This window comes from Numida meleagris, chromosome 4 (genome assembly GCF_002078875.1).
Source record: "Numida meleagris isolate 19003 breed g44 Domestic line chromosome 4, NumMel1.0, whole genome shotgun sequence".
Lineage (NCBI taxonomy): Eukaryota > Metazoa > Chordata > Aves > Galliformes > Numididae > Numida > Numida meleagris.
In genome coordinates, this window is record NC_034412.1 from 49,498,914 (window position 1) to 49,512,696 (window position 13,783).

Here is a 13,783-nt window from a genome sequence, read left to right on the forward strand (position 1 = left end):
TGAACTTAGATTTCTCTTTATTGGTTATACAGCCAACACAATTGTAATTGGGATAGAGTTTGTATTTAAAAGTTCCATATCCCTCTGGTTAATCTTTTCAGTGGTATCCAGGAAGTTTCCAAATCTCTCTCCTGAGAGAGGAGTTGTCAGCTTGTTTCTCCTGAAGTTCTTCAGAATGAATGTGTTTTGTCTCTGGTTTCCGATGAATCTATATGCAAATAGGTGGGGAAAAAAAAATTGTGACACTATTAAAGAAAAGGGGGTGGAGTAAGACATTAGAACTCCATAATTGAAAATGGCAATGTTGTTTTAATCAGATTTAAACTTAGCATCGATTTTTTATGGTTAAACTCTTAAAGTGTCTCATCTCCCTTGTGAAAAAAACAGCCCTACGTATAAAGACAATGCAGTACCATTTTTGAGGGCATTATTATTTAAACCAATACAGACTATCCTTGATGGCAAAAATGGAAGAATATATACAAACAAACTGAAAGCTAATTAATCAGATCAATTTGTGACTATTGTTATCAGTGCTTTAAAGAGCCAAAAAGGATTTCAGTATAGTGACTGTACCCAAATTAAATCGAAGCACTGAGAAAAGTAAGGAAAGCATTTTTAAGTATTAGAATAATTGCTGCTGCTGCAGTATGAGGGAAAAGCTCAAAGCAATTTGATCTTAAAATATCAATTTAACACTGCTAACCCTTTCCAAGTCTCCTATTTTGTAAGAAGTTGTAGCTTCAAAGTTTTTAAACGCATCTCTTGGTCGCCTGTATAGCAAAAGTAAAAATTTTCAACAACACTTACGTGATCTGAGAAACAAACTTACATGAGGTAACAAACGCTTCTTTGGGGTACTAGCTGTATTTGTAGAGGGTGTGATGCAATCCAAATGGTGAACTACACGCTGTCCAAAACTTGGTTTAATGTTAAACCGCCCTTTAAGACAAAAATACCACATTGCTCATTTCAGCAGTATGTTGAGCATCTGATCAGTTAGTTGTTTAGTTCTCCAGTTATTTGAAAAGTTACTGCCCCCTGACCCCATTTCACTTAAATACTCAGATGATCATGGCAGCTGTATAAAAATATTACCCTCAAAAGAAAAGGGGCAACATCAAACATGCTGAATGGTAACAGTGTGCTACATCTTCTTTTCAAACAAGATATTTTGGTATGTTTAAAAACATGAAAAGGTTTCAGCATTTTTTTGGATTTAATGTGCATGAGATCATAAATAAGTGTTCAGTAAAATGTTTAAGACTGCACAGGATGTCTTGAAACCACGTATGCTCAATTTGAACAACTTCAAAATATTTCAAGACTATAATAATTAAGTCACTGCAGTTAAACATACTACTTGGCAAAGAAGGTCCTCTACTGGAGAAAACAACAACAACAACAAAAAAAAACACCCCCAAAAAAACCACTACAAATTGACTATTTATGTCCTGATGATGATCCAGAACAAGTTGTTCATTTGACATCCATTGATCAGGAAACTTTAACACCTGCAAAATGTTAAAGATGACGTTAAAAGACGTACTTCTGGAAGTCTGATGTCTAATTTCTCTTTGCTTAAGCAACTTAGTCCTCCAACTACCATTGATAACACTCCTGGTATGTGTAATACACGGTATATAAGAAGTTCAAGAGATTTTGCTTTGGTCTGTGGCATAGAAGAGATTGACACTGGAATGTTAGGTTTAAATTTAGTACTAGCATTCTCAGAAGGATACAGAAAATTCACAGGAGTGCAGCAAAAGGCTCCGAAATGAAAACAAACCAGAGAACTCAATTTAATTTTGGAAACTACGGTGGTATGGTTGAGATGTTTCTTACTGGAGATGGAGCATCCTCCATAAAAGGAAACACTTTAGTTAACACTGGTTATAAAGCTGAATGTAAGGAAATTCAAGTGAAATGCAGTGGCTTGCAAGACTGAGTAGATCAAAGTAGAAAGGCTAATGATCTCTTCAGACTCAAAAACATGCAAACAGGTTGCAGTGGAACTGATGCATGAAAAAACATCTGCCTGCAAGACTGAGGGACTTCCAAAGGTCATACAGTATGTGTCTTGCAGAAAAGTAACAAACATTAAAATAGCAGAATTATAATCATTGACTGATTTAAAAATGTCTTTCACTCTTGAAGATCATTTGATAGTATCAGTGATAGAGGACAACTGATCCAACTCCTAACACTTATGTAAGTTAAATCAACCTAATAAGTAGGAAGATGCATTGTCCTTTCACTTTCTTTTCCTAAAGCTGAAGAAACCCACTTCTTTTAGGTTCCTCATATATCACATGCACCAGCCCTCTAGCCACCTTGGCGCCCCTTCCTCCATTATGTTAATGTGTATTTGTACTGGGTAGCTCAAAACAAGAGTACTCCAGATGCAGTCTCTTAAGTGCCATAAAGAGGCTAAAAAAACACTTCCAAAAGTGCTGGTGTATTATTGTGTTACTGAGAGCCCACAGTGTTGCTGGCTGCCCCTGCTGCAAGAGCACTATTCACCTTGTCCACCAGGAACCCTTAAGTCTTTCAGTGCAAAGCTTCTCTTCAGCCAGCTGTCCACAGCCAGGAGCAGTGTGTAGGTTATTGTGTTGCCAGCACAGCACTTGTCTTTGCCTAGCATTGTGTCCTGTCATTTTTCCAGCCTGCTGAAGGTCTCTCTCAATCGGAAGCGGGGGCCTCCGATGTGTCAGTCGCTCCATTTGCTCAGTGTCTTCCATCCCCATGTCCACGTCATTAATGAAGACATTAAGCACCCGGGCCTAAGAACTGATAGCTTAGGGAGGTCACTTGTAACTGCCCATAGCTGGACTGTATAGAACAACCCTTTGATCAATCCTTTGAATCTGATAGTCTAGACCATCTTCCATCCAACTCATCAACCACTTAGCCAAGCAAGTTACAGCATCTCTGATGAGTGCCTCACCCAAGACGAGCTAAGGAACTGGGCAGCTTCTTTCAGTAGTAATAGAGATGGATGTTGATAATGGTGAAAGTTATTTATTACACTCACGTGGATCCTCTGCTCTCTCTTGCATCCTCATTCTTGTGTGCATGTTAATGATGGCAATAGCCTTCTGTCTGTTGATGCAGATGCTGGGCTCTGCCAGCACCTCTGTCAACCTGATGTTACTCTTGATGGCCGTGGAAGCTGTTGCTCTGGCAGCCACTGGTAACTGTGCCTGGTAACAGCAGTCCGTGAAGTTGACCTGCCTGTCTTGAAGACTTTCAATTCTCACAAAAAAATAAGCATTCAGGAATTAATTACGGTAAAAAACGGCTAAATATTGTTTCATTTTTACAGTTTTATAATTATTTTCACATTGAAAACAGAGAAACCCATATGCAATCAACTAGCTTAGGCAAACTGATGCATAGAGAGGCAGCGGAGGAGCCGATGGCACGAAGGAGCAGCTGTCAGCCAGGGCTGCAAGTTCAGCCCACAGACCTAGAGCTTCCCAAACTCTTCTTACAGATTCCAGTTTCACTTCAAAACACGTTTTTCACTTATGACCGCGCTCCTCCTTGCCAAACCAGGGCAGGACAGGCCCGGCGATGAGCAGGAGGGGGCCGTCTGGGGGCATTACCCACTCACCGGCTGCTGGTGAGCGCGGCGCAGAGCTTTCGCAGCAGACTCTCTGCCGCTCCGGGCTTACAGTGAATCGTTCCCTCTATCAGCTCATGGGCGATGTCGAACTCTTGCTTTGCGAAAAACTTGATGCAACGGGAAGGAAAAAACAATTACAAGTTAAAAGTTCAGGGAAGAAGCACGGCCCGTGGCTGAGCGGGGCCGCCCCGGGCGGGCGCTGAGGGGAGGAGGGGCAGCAGTCGCCCCAGTGCCCACACTAACGCTCCCCAGCGCCGCGGGGCCCTCACCCGCCTCAGCCGGGACCAGTTGCTCAGCTTGGCGGCCAGCGAGCAGCCGTTCCTGTAGGCGTCGGGCTGGACGTGGGCGGGGAAGCGGCGCGACAGTATCTCCGCCACCAGGTACCCGTTGGAGAAGTCCCTGTCGAGACAACGCGAAGGAGCGCTAGCACCACCTCCCGCTCCCGCCCCTCGGCCCGGCCCGGCCCGGCTCGGCATGGCGGACCTGCGGTAGTTCCGGGGGCTGACGGAGAGGCCGAGGCTCAGCAGCCAGCGGAGCACGGGGCGAGGCAGCTCCGGCTGCCGGAGGGCCATAGCGGCTCACGGCTCCGCTCGCCGCTTCCCGGCACGGGCGGCGCGAGGCAGTGGGCGGGGCGGCCAGCACAGGAGGCGGGGCTCGGGGCGGAGCGTGAGTGCCGTGTGGTACCTTCTGTGCTGGTCTCCAGTGCTTTATCAGCAAGCCTGCGGGATGTCACCGTTGGATTTCAGTGTGGAATTGAGATGTTACGCTATATATATATATATATATATATATATATATATGTATTTTAGAAATTGTCTTATACGGAGGTTGCTCCGAAGGTAATGCCTTCTGTTGATGAATGTCAGTGGGTGCCATTTTTTCCACGTGGAGGAATTCAGTGACACACTTCTGCTTCACTTCCATGTCGGACCTCGTGTCAGAGTGCCCCTCTGCTGCCATCTGTCACACGACAACAACATGTCACGGAATATTGGTGCGAAGGTTTTGCCTCTACTGCCTTACCACCAACATCCACCTCTGACATGGTGGGCCAACGTCATCAATAGGAGGCATCGCTTTCCGAGCATTAGTTCTGCAAGAGCCACATTGTATAAACACACAATGAGAACAAAACCAGCCCTGTTTTCTTTAATTTCTGGCTAAACAAGGCATCATGTTTTTTGGAAGAACTTTACCGAACACTCATGTCATCTATTTTGTTAGTGTGTACTTTTGGTACATGGCATGAGAGTGGGCTGATCTGCCAAAGGCCTGTTCCACAACATAGTCCTGCCACAGCAACAGCCTAAGTTCCCAATTTTGTTTGTTTCCATCCAATCTGTCTCAGTTTGCTAAACTTTTGCTTAGCAAAAGTTTAAAGATTTAGAAGTGAGTATCACCCGAGATTGAAGTCACAAAAATACCACTGCAAGCTGGATCTGGGTTAATCTGCTTGTCTACTGCTCCACAGAATTAAGGAGAAAGTAGTACCCACTAGCTTGCACCACTTAAGAGGATCGTGTTTGCTCTTTGTGTGACTGCCAGAATCAGTGGGAATAGGTAGGTAGTGCAAATGGCATGACAGCGCAAATCCACCTGGATGATGTAAGATAGTAGGGGCTCCAATGTCTAAAGCCAAAGCAACATCTGTTTTTCTCATGCAGCTTTTCCCAAGTCAAGTTTGGAAAGCAGTCTGCATATCTGAAGGTAAGAGTCCAAGAGTTCTTATTCTGTGTATACAAGTTCAATAGTGTAGTGGTTGGCTAAGCACTACTGTGTTACTTGAAATAATAACAGTAATGGCATTGTACAGAAAACAAGGAACTCTTAGTTTCTGAGTGGAGAAAAAAAAACAAAACCCCAAAAAAATCCAGACCCTACCTAACTTGCTGACTACATACTCTAAATTCTTCTTAGACTATGCACAGTATGGAATCCTAAGCAGTCTCTCGTACTTGCATCTGACTTTCCTTTACAGGGACTCCAAAAGAGGCTCTCACTAGAGTTTTTGCAAGGAGCAGAAGCAAATTAAGATTCCTTTAAACAAGGATAAGAGTCAGAAAGCTTGATTTTATTATGTGGACATAAATTAGCAACTGAGTATTATAAACTTATAAGCAGAAGGGGTCTGACTTTTTACAAGGGGAGATAGTGATAGGACAAGGGGGAATGGCTTTAAACTAAAAGAGGATAGATTTAAGTTGGATGTTAGGCAGAAATTACTTACTCAGAGAGTGGTAAGGCACTGGCACAGGCTGCCCAGACAGGTTGTGGCTGCCCCATCTCTGGTGGCATTCAAGGTGAGGTTGGATGGGCCCTGGGCAACCTCATCTGGTGGTTGGCAACCATGCCCACAGCAGGGGGTTGGATCTTTATGGTCCCTTCCAACCCAAGCCATTTGATGATTTAATGATACGATGCAGTAGCTGTCAAAAACCTTGCGGCTACCATGCAATAATTTATGTTTTTTTTCTGAGGCAGATAATTAAGATGCCCCTAAGTTATGACACAGCACTGCTACGAAAATATAAGGAAGGAGTCCAGAGAATGCTCTATTACAAGAAGGCGACAGGAAGGATCTCAGCCTTAAGGCTTCTGAGGAATATTTCCCTATAATTTGTAAACTTGTATTTTTATAAATTACTTATAACTTTTTAAATTAGAAAATCTGTAAACTAGGAATGGCTAAAAAAAATAAAAGCTCAAAGCACAAAACTCCACAGCACAGGCAGTGAGGAAGGGTAACAGAAGTTTCTCACTGTCATTAATTGTCTATATAAAGAAAAGGAAGAAAAATGGCTATCTATTTATTTTTATTTTTTTTAATCAATGTATATAGTGCACGTACCACCAAGTATTTTTAGGTACACAAACAACAGAAACTTAAAAACACATAAAATAATGACTCCAAATGGACAAACTTAACAAATAAAAATGAAGAAATGCTGCAGTTCCCATGTGCCAAACATATTTTAAAGTATAAATACAAATAAAATTAACAGCACTAAAGCTAGTTAGTAAGTGTTAAGCTAAATCTATACAATAATTTCCCAGAGTATCAGCACACTTATTCAATTCAGCCTTGTTAGCACCTTGGTACCAGTTGCTGAATGGCTCCCAATTATGATTACATACCAACACCAGGTGTCAAAGATTTGCGTTTTTTTTTAAACTAGTATGCAAAAGGCTTTATTTTCCGCCCAGCAGTTCTTTAGGTAAAATTTACAATAAACAGAAGACTTGTTATTCAGCTTTCTAAAGGTTAATTACTATGTTATCTGTACTGTAAGAAATTCTTCAGTATTGTTGGCAACTGGAGTTGTGGGACAAGATGCAGTCTAGCTCTTCCTATGTAATTTCGGATACGTAGTCGGCAGAGCTGACAAAGAGAAGATGGTGTGGCTGCAAAAGGAAAAAAACACAATAGTTTAATTATATATGCCCATAAAAAAAGATTTTAGCATATTTGCTATGGCTTCTAAAAATCCTCTAGCCTTTGATGGCCTCTAGATAGCAGACCACACCAAGTTGAGAGGGAATGTTGATCTGCCAGAGGATAGAAAGGCTCTACAGAGGGACCTGGATAGACTGGATCGAAGGGCCAAGGTAAACCATATGAGTTTCAACAGGGTCAAGTGTCAGGTCCTGCACTTTGGTCACAACAACCCCAGGGAACCCTACAGGCTTGGGGAGGAGTGGCTGGAAAGCTGCCTGACGGAAAGGGACCTTGGTGTACTGATGGACAGTCACCTGAATATGAGCCAGAAGCATGGAAGAAGGCCAATGGCATCCTGGCTTGTATCAGGAATGGTGTGGTGAGCAGGACTAGGGAAGTCATCCTGCCCCTGTACTTGGTACTGGTGAGGCCCCACCTCGAGTACTGTGTTCAGTTTTGGGCGCCTCAGTACAGAAAGGACATTGAGGTGCTGGAGGAGGTCCAAAGGAGGGCAACAAGGCTTGTGAAGGGCTTGGAGAATATGCCCTACAAGGAGCAACTAAAGGAACTGGGGATGTTTAGTCTTGGGAAGAGGAGGCTGAGGGGAGACCTCATTGCTGTCTTCAAATACCTGAAAGGTGATTGCAGTGAGAGCGGGGTTGGTCTCTTCTCACTGGTGACAGGACAAGAGGAAATGGCCTCAAGTTGCGCCAGGGGAGGTTTAGGTTGGATATCAGGAAAAACTTCTTTACAGAAAGGGTTGTTAAGCACTGGAACAGGCTCCCCAGGGAGGTGGTTGAGTCACCATCCCCGAATGTGTTTAAAAACCGTTTGGATGTGGTGCTCAGGGACATGATTTAGCACTGGGTTGTTAGAGCAGTATGGTTAGGTTGCGGTTGGACTTGATGATCTTGAAGGTCTTTTCCAACCAGAGCTATTCTATGATTCTATGAATTGAAACAACCAGTTGGTTTTAGTGTGCGGGTTTTTTTGGTTTTTGTTTTTGTTTGTTTGTTTGTTTGTTTTACAGCAGACTGTTTTGGGGGTAAGCATTGAAACAATGTCAGTTCACCTCTAAAGAGATGTCCATAGCTATTACAGTAAGTTCTTTGCTTTCCACCTGTGTCTTCACCTGGGTCTTGTGGCTTATGTGTTTTGTGGCTTATTTTTGCCCTTACGTAAATCAGCCTGAACAAATCCAGATCCCTTTGGGATATATTCACTTCCTCCCTCTCTCAGACCTTTAAAAGTTATAAGAGACTATTTGTATCAACTGCTATTTCTCAGATACTTACAAAGTAAGGGACATTTTCTAAATTTCCTTTAAAGTAAAAAACTTTATGGTCTTCGTCATACATTGCTATAAAGCATTTCATATCAGACAACTCATTATTATTTGATTTCAAAAATTCTTTGTTTTTACATTCATATACATAACTGGGAATAGACTGAAACAGTTTATAATGTTCCTTGTAAAATCTGACAAGACTTTCAAACAAAGAAAAAATGCTTCCAATACTTGCATATTTTTTGCTTACACTCAACATAAAGAGCTTTAAATGTACATTAGAAACACACATATTTTTAAATTTTGGGATGGTTGGCAAAAACTAAATACATTTTAAATCTGAAATTGAAGTATCCTGTTTCTTTATAGCAAGATCTGATACAGGCAATAAAAATGCAGTTTTATTGCAGTTTAACACCTAATAAACATAAAAAGATGTTTTTTCAGCTTGTATAAATTCTGATGCTGCTTGGTCAACTGGCTGTGGCCTGAGAGTAAATATTACTAATTACTTTTATAGCTAAAAAGGAATTTAGCTGAATGTAAACATATTCAGTTGGGTTGGGTTTTTTTGTTTTTTGTTTTGTTTTGTTTTTTGTTTGTTTGTTTGTTTGTTTTTACAAAAATATGAATTATACTTGCAAAAACATATGTAAAGCTTACCTTCGTGGAGGAGCAGCAGTCTCTCTACTAAACTGCGTGGAGCAGCTAAATCAACAGGCCTCTCAAAATCTGTGTTTTTGGCATTTATGTCTGCCCCAAATTCAAGGAGTAAGTTTATGATCTCTGTACTTGAATGCTGGGCAGCAGCATGCAGTGGAGTTTCCAAATGCTTTCCTTTCTGCACATTGGCACCTGGTATGCATGCAAACAGAGGTAAAGAAGATATTAATTACAACTGTCATCGAGTAAAGATCCACACTGTCTGGGAATACAACTGTGAATTTAGCCACTTTGATTTTATTGCATACCACTATAGCTATTCCTATCACTGAATCTTTTGATTGTATGCAGTTATCCTAGATGTTTTTACAAAAGACAACAAGATTTTAAATGAAAATACTGTATAAAAAGAAGGAAAAGAAAAAAAAAATCAAACTAAGTCATGTGAGCATTATAGTTGCCCTAATTATTAAAAAATTGCTACAGGTAAACTACACTTTCATTACTGAAGTCTTTAAAAACAATTGCTAAAATAGAGTTTTTAAATTAAAATGGACGAAACTAATTTGCAGTACTGCATATATACTCCTGAAAAAAATATTCATACAAGAGTTAAACAAAAATAGCTAGTATGAAAGAACTTCTATAAGCAAGCTGTTAACCTTTCCTCTCAAACTTCTCCAACAGTCTTCTAGAGCATCCTATTAAAAAATAAACTTATTAAGAGAACAGTACTGATCTTTTGAGACCAAAAATTGGCTTCTGTACCAAATTTTCTCACTGAATAAATTTTTTTCACCTTTTAAATTCCCACTTGAGTAAAATAACTTTTTAATATCAGAGGCCTAGCAATCTGATTCAGAGTCTAAATAGGTCATTTTTACCAGCATGAACAATTTGAGAATGCTTCCACAGTATCATTCTCTTGCCTATTTCATTGTCTGCTAGCTTTTCACCTCCTAATACACTCTGAGTAACTGATCAAATAAAAAATTCAAACTGACATAAGTAGCTACTTCTTTTCTCAATTTACATGTACTTTTTCTATTTTATGACAACAACAAATGTAGAATATCCTGTTACTGCCTTTAATCTATGGCAGTATATGAATCCCAAAACATGGCAGTTATATTTCTCGGTTTCTTCAATATAGACATTATGAACTAGAAAACTGACTTCAAGAGAAATATTTTAATTGCTTGTTTATGTTCTTGATAACCTGCAATTAACTAGAAAAACAACTGAAGTGCAATGATAACAAAGCTGTAATTATTTGAATTAATTTTTCGTTTATTATTCTGCAGGACACCAAAGTCCTGTACCTCATTACCTGAAACACAGCAAATGATCTTTTATGCAGATAGCATCACTGGACTTACGCTGACACAGACTGAATGTCCAACTTCTATTTTTGTTGATTAACTAAATAAAACAAGCTTTAGGATCAAGTACCTTTTACCTTACCTCTTCTCTTTGCAGCTCAGCCTCTATGCTTTGCAAAAAGATCAATCAGAGTATGCCAAAGAGTTAAAAAGAATGGGACTACATTGCTAAAAAAAAAAATCTGTTGCAAGCACAGCAGTTACTGTATAAAAAAATAAAAAAACAACACCTTTCTCAAAGCTAATTTTTACCTTTTTTTTTTTCCTACAGAAAATGAGTATCTACAAAGCTGAGGTAGGTGCTGAATATTTTGAAGGCCCATTCTTTTTAGTCTTGCTCCCTTTTCCCCTCATATGCTTGTTATGCCGAAAAAAAAAATGCAGTAAGTTGATGTAAGAAAACGCGCATCACAGTAAAGCTACAAGAGTCCTGCAAGCAGGGGTTCTAGTTTTGTTGACTGAGCACATGTTACTTCAAAGGTGAGTACAGTATGCTTAATTGTACAAACTAGGAATACTTTTATTTAAGTAATGACATACCTGCATAAAGAAGCTTTCGAATACAATGGATCTGCTGTGACACACATGCTACATATAGAGGTGTTCCTAAATGAGGAAGATCTTGGTCAACATCTATACCCCAGGATATCAGTACCTCCAGACATTCACTGTGTCCTGTCAGTACAAAGCATAATAGTTGGTTGACTTCAGTAAGTTGTCTCAGACAAAACTGGACACGTTTCCTAACACTGCATTATTGAGATATTTGTAAACTGCTTGTCTGCTGAGCAGGTAATTTCTTACCTCTGCTGGCTGCTTCATGAGTTGGTGATGGAAGACAGGACTCCCACTGAGCTTTGGCACCATACTCTAACAAGAGCTCAGCGCATGCTGCACTGCCTCTCGAACATGCGTTAAATAAAGGTGTCACTCCATCAATGGTTGTAGCATTTACCTAAAATATATAAAATGCAGGTAAGAAAAGAATTGAAACAAAAGTACAGTTTTAAACAGAATACAGACAGAAACTGCATTAAAATGCCAAAAAACTTACTGGTTAGAATAAAATAGCTTAACTGTTCAGTCTGTGCGCTACTGTTCTCCCGTCACCATACTCCTCAGTTTACTGTTGCTGTTGTTAAATTATGTTGAATAAAACAAAATACACTTGGTATGCTGAAGACCACATATTATCATTTGGGCAGTAAATAACTTAATTTTCAAAAATAATTAGACTTGGATCTTTTCACAGATACAAAAATTCCACACTTGAGGTAAAGGGAACCTCCTCTCTGTAGCTTTGTCAGACTGCAAGTTTCATATTAGGCATGGGAATTATTTGCCCTTCTGTGTTTTTAATCTCTGTGTTGGAGTGGTATTTCATGGAATGAGCCAAGGCGAATTGGGAGAATGATAAGCAAAAATTTTGACGATGCTAAAGGAAGGAACACAGGTATTTGGAGAGCAGAATGTTGCCTATCCTCATATAAGCATCCTCTGAACCCACTCCAACCATTAAAAGTACAACAAAAATTGAGATAGGAAAATAATTTTTTTTCTTATACATTTGTATATATTATCTATAGAACCCTTGTGCTAGCTGAAGTAGACAGACATTGCTTTTTGGAACACATCTATGTATTTTTTTTTCTATTACTTACACGTATTCCAGATTTCCAGATGTTTTTTCAAAAGTGAATTGTAAGGACAATAAATATTCCATCACCAAGATCAGAGAAACTATAAATGGGAAACTGTAACTGCTGGGGAATCTGATGTCAGCGCAGATGGTAGTCAAATGGCCTGTGAATTCTCACTTTCTATTTGAGATAACAGGTAGAGAGTCTGTGTCACAAATACAGAAAAGAGCCAGTGCTCTTTTGTACTCAGACCAAAGAATCTTAAGATCATTCAGGCACAATGTGACTGAACTTAGTCCAGAGATTAAAAGAACAGTCTCCACTCAGTGGAAGAGGAAACCAGTAATGGAGAGATGCATTCAAAAGTTTAAAAGATAAATAATGTAATGAAATTCTGGTAACGCTGCTAGCAGATTCTCTCCAACTGACTAGTCTACGTCAGTTCCTCCCTAACTCCTATCTGTTTTCCTTGCTACTGTTCTTCTGTTTGAGATTTACTCTTACATGCACACTTAGGTCATCTGTGTTTCATTTTTTCATTTAACCTAACATCTCTATAATGATGCTTCTTTGAGCCATAACTTTCCTTTGCTAGCTTTCAGATGGCAGCTTATTGTAATTAAATCAGCGTCATCAACAGAATACAGAGAAATACCAACATAAAAAAATAAATCAAGGAATATATCCTTCTCAGTTAAACCAAAGTTAGCGTTGGACTTCATATACAAAAACACCCTTACATTTGCTCCTGCTTCAAGAAGAATTCTTGCACATCCTACATGATCTCCCAGGCAGGCTTCATGAAGTGGAGTTACTTGGTCAATAGTTAGTGTGTCTACATTGTAACCCTAAACAAGATATGAATGACATATGAAGATCATACAAAAGCTGTTAGGTCACACTACTTAGTATTCAAAGGAGTAATTCATAATACTCTAAATAGGCTTAAAACTCTGTTTGCAATAAATAAATCTTTAATGAGCATATAAAAAAATCTTTAATCAACATAGCAGAATCAAAGTTGTCAGCTCTTCTTTTTTAAAAATCAGAAATATTAGATCCTGGAGTAGGGTATAAAGGGCTATAAAGACAATGGAGCATGACTCTTGAGATGCACCATATTTAGACAAAAGGCAACAGAAACAAGTTGGAATGTGGTGAAATCCTATTAGTTATATGGGAAAATATAATAATTCAGTGTGGGGATGGTGAAACCCTGGAACAGGTCTGCAGAGAGGTTGGGGCATCTTTATGCTTGGTAATCTTTAAAACTCAACGAGGCTCTGAGTTTAAATGGCACTGTGATTCTAAGATTCTCTGACTTAGGGTCTGAAATATCTAGAGACATCAGATTAATATTAGCAAGGAAAATACTTCTTGGATTGATAAAAACATGAAGCACTTGAATTTTTTGCAGTAGGTATTGTTTGATTCTTCGAAGCTAAAAATTACATTCATCAATTTTATGCTTTATTGTAGGAGCTAAAATGATACAACTAATATTAACACACAATGGTTTATAGTCTCTCCCTTTTCTATTAACAAAACAATTTTTTTTAACCACAACTATGCAAAGAACCAGAATTTTTCAGTGCATTCCCTCTAAACAAGTATCTTCCTGGCTAGCTGTCTTTCCTGAGTGGAGCAGAGGATTTGGACTCAGTGATCCTTATGGGTCCCTTCCAACTCAGGATGTTCTATGATTTTAGGATACATTGATTCACACCACACAGGAGGGGAACACTG

General features: G+C 39.5%; 2 protein-coding genes and 1 long non-coding RNA gene across 14 annotated transcripts in view; 1 reads left to right on the top strand and 2 right to left on the bottom strand.

Annotated features, from left to right (window-relative positions):
• On the bottom strand, positions 1 to 4,268 carry SPATA4 (spermatogenesis associated 4). The gene is made up of 6 exons (XM_021396208.1): positions 4,112 to 4,268; positions 3,898 to 4,027; positions 3,617 to 3,735; positions 3,035 to 3,255; positions 833 to 942; positions 1 to 208 (listed from the first exon to the last, which is right to left on the bottom strand). The coding sequence occupies exons 1-6, from the start codon at positions 4,198 to 4,200 to the stop codon at positions 98 to 100; spliced, it is 780 nt and encodes a 259-aa protein (XP_021251883.1). The 5' UTR covers positions 4,201 to 4,268; the 3' UTR covers positions 1 to 97.
• The window catches only part of LOC110398501, a 27,203-nt gene continuing 17,339 nt past the window's right edge, over positions 3,920 to 13,783 (top strand). For all 3 annotated transcript variants that reach the window (XR_002438420.1, XR_002438421.1, XR_002438422.1), the window contains exons 1-3: positions 3,920 to 4,008; positions 5,293 to 5,335; positions 10,669 to 10,692. This is a non-coding gene — a long non-coding RNA (uncharacterized LOC110398501). The remainder of the gene's footprint in view (positions 4,009 to 5,292; positions 5,336 to 10,668; positions 10,693 to 13,783) is intronic.
• The window catches only part of ASB5 (ankyrin repeat and SOCS box containing 5), a 35,176-nt gene continuing 27,817 nt past the window's right edge, over positions 6,425 to 13,783 (bottom strand). For all 10 annotated transcript variants that reach the window (XM_021396199.1, XM_021396197.1, XM_021396196.1 and 7 more), the window contains 5 exons: positions 12,778 to 12,885; positions 11,202 to 11,352; positions 10,938 to 11,072; positions 9,016 to 9,207; positions 6,425 to 7,030 (listed from right to left, as the gene is read on the bottom strand). In XM_021396199.1, the coding sequence (XP_021251874.1) occupies positions 6,903 to 7,030; positions 9,016 to 9,207; positions 10,938 to 11,072; positions 11,202 to 11,352; positions 12,778 to 12,885 (714 nt within the window). In that variant the 3' untranslated portion in view covers positions 6,425 to 6,902. The remainder of the gene's footprint in view (positions 7,031 to 9,015; positions 9,208 to 10,937; positions 11,073 to 11,201; positions 11,353 to 12,777; positions 12,886 to 13,783) is intronic.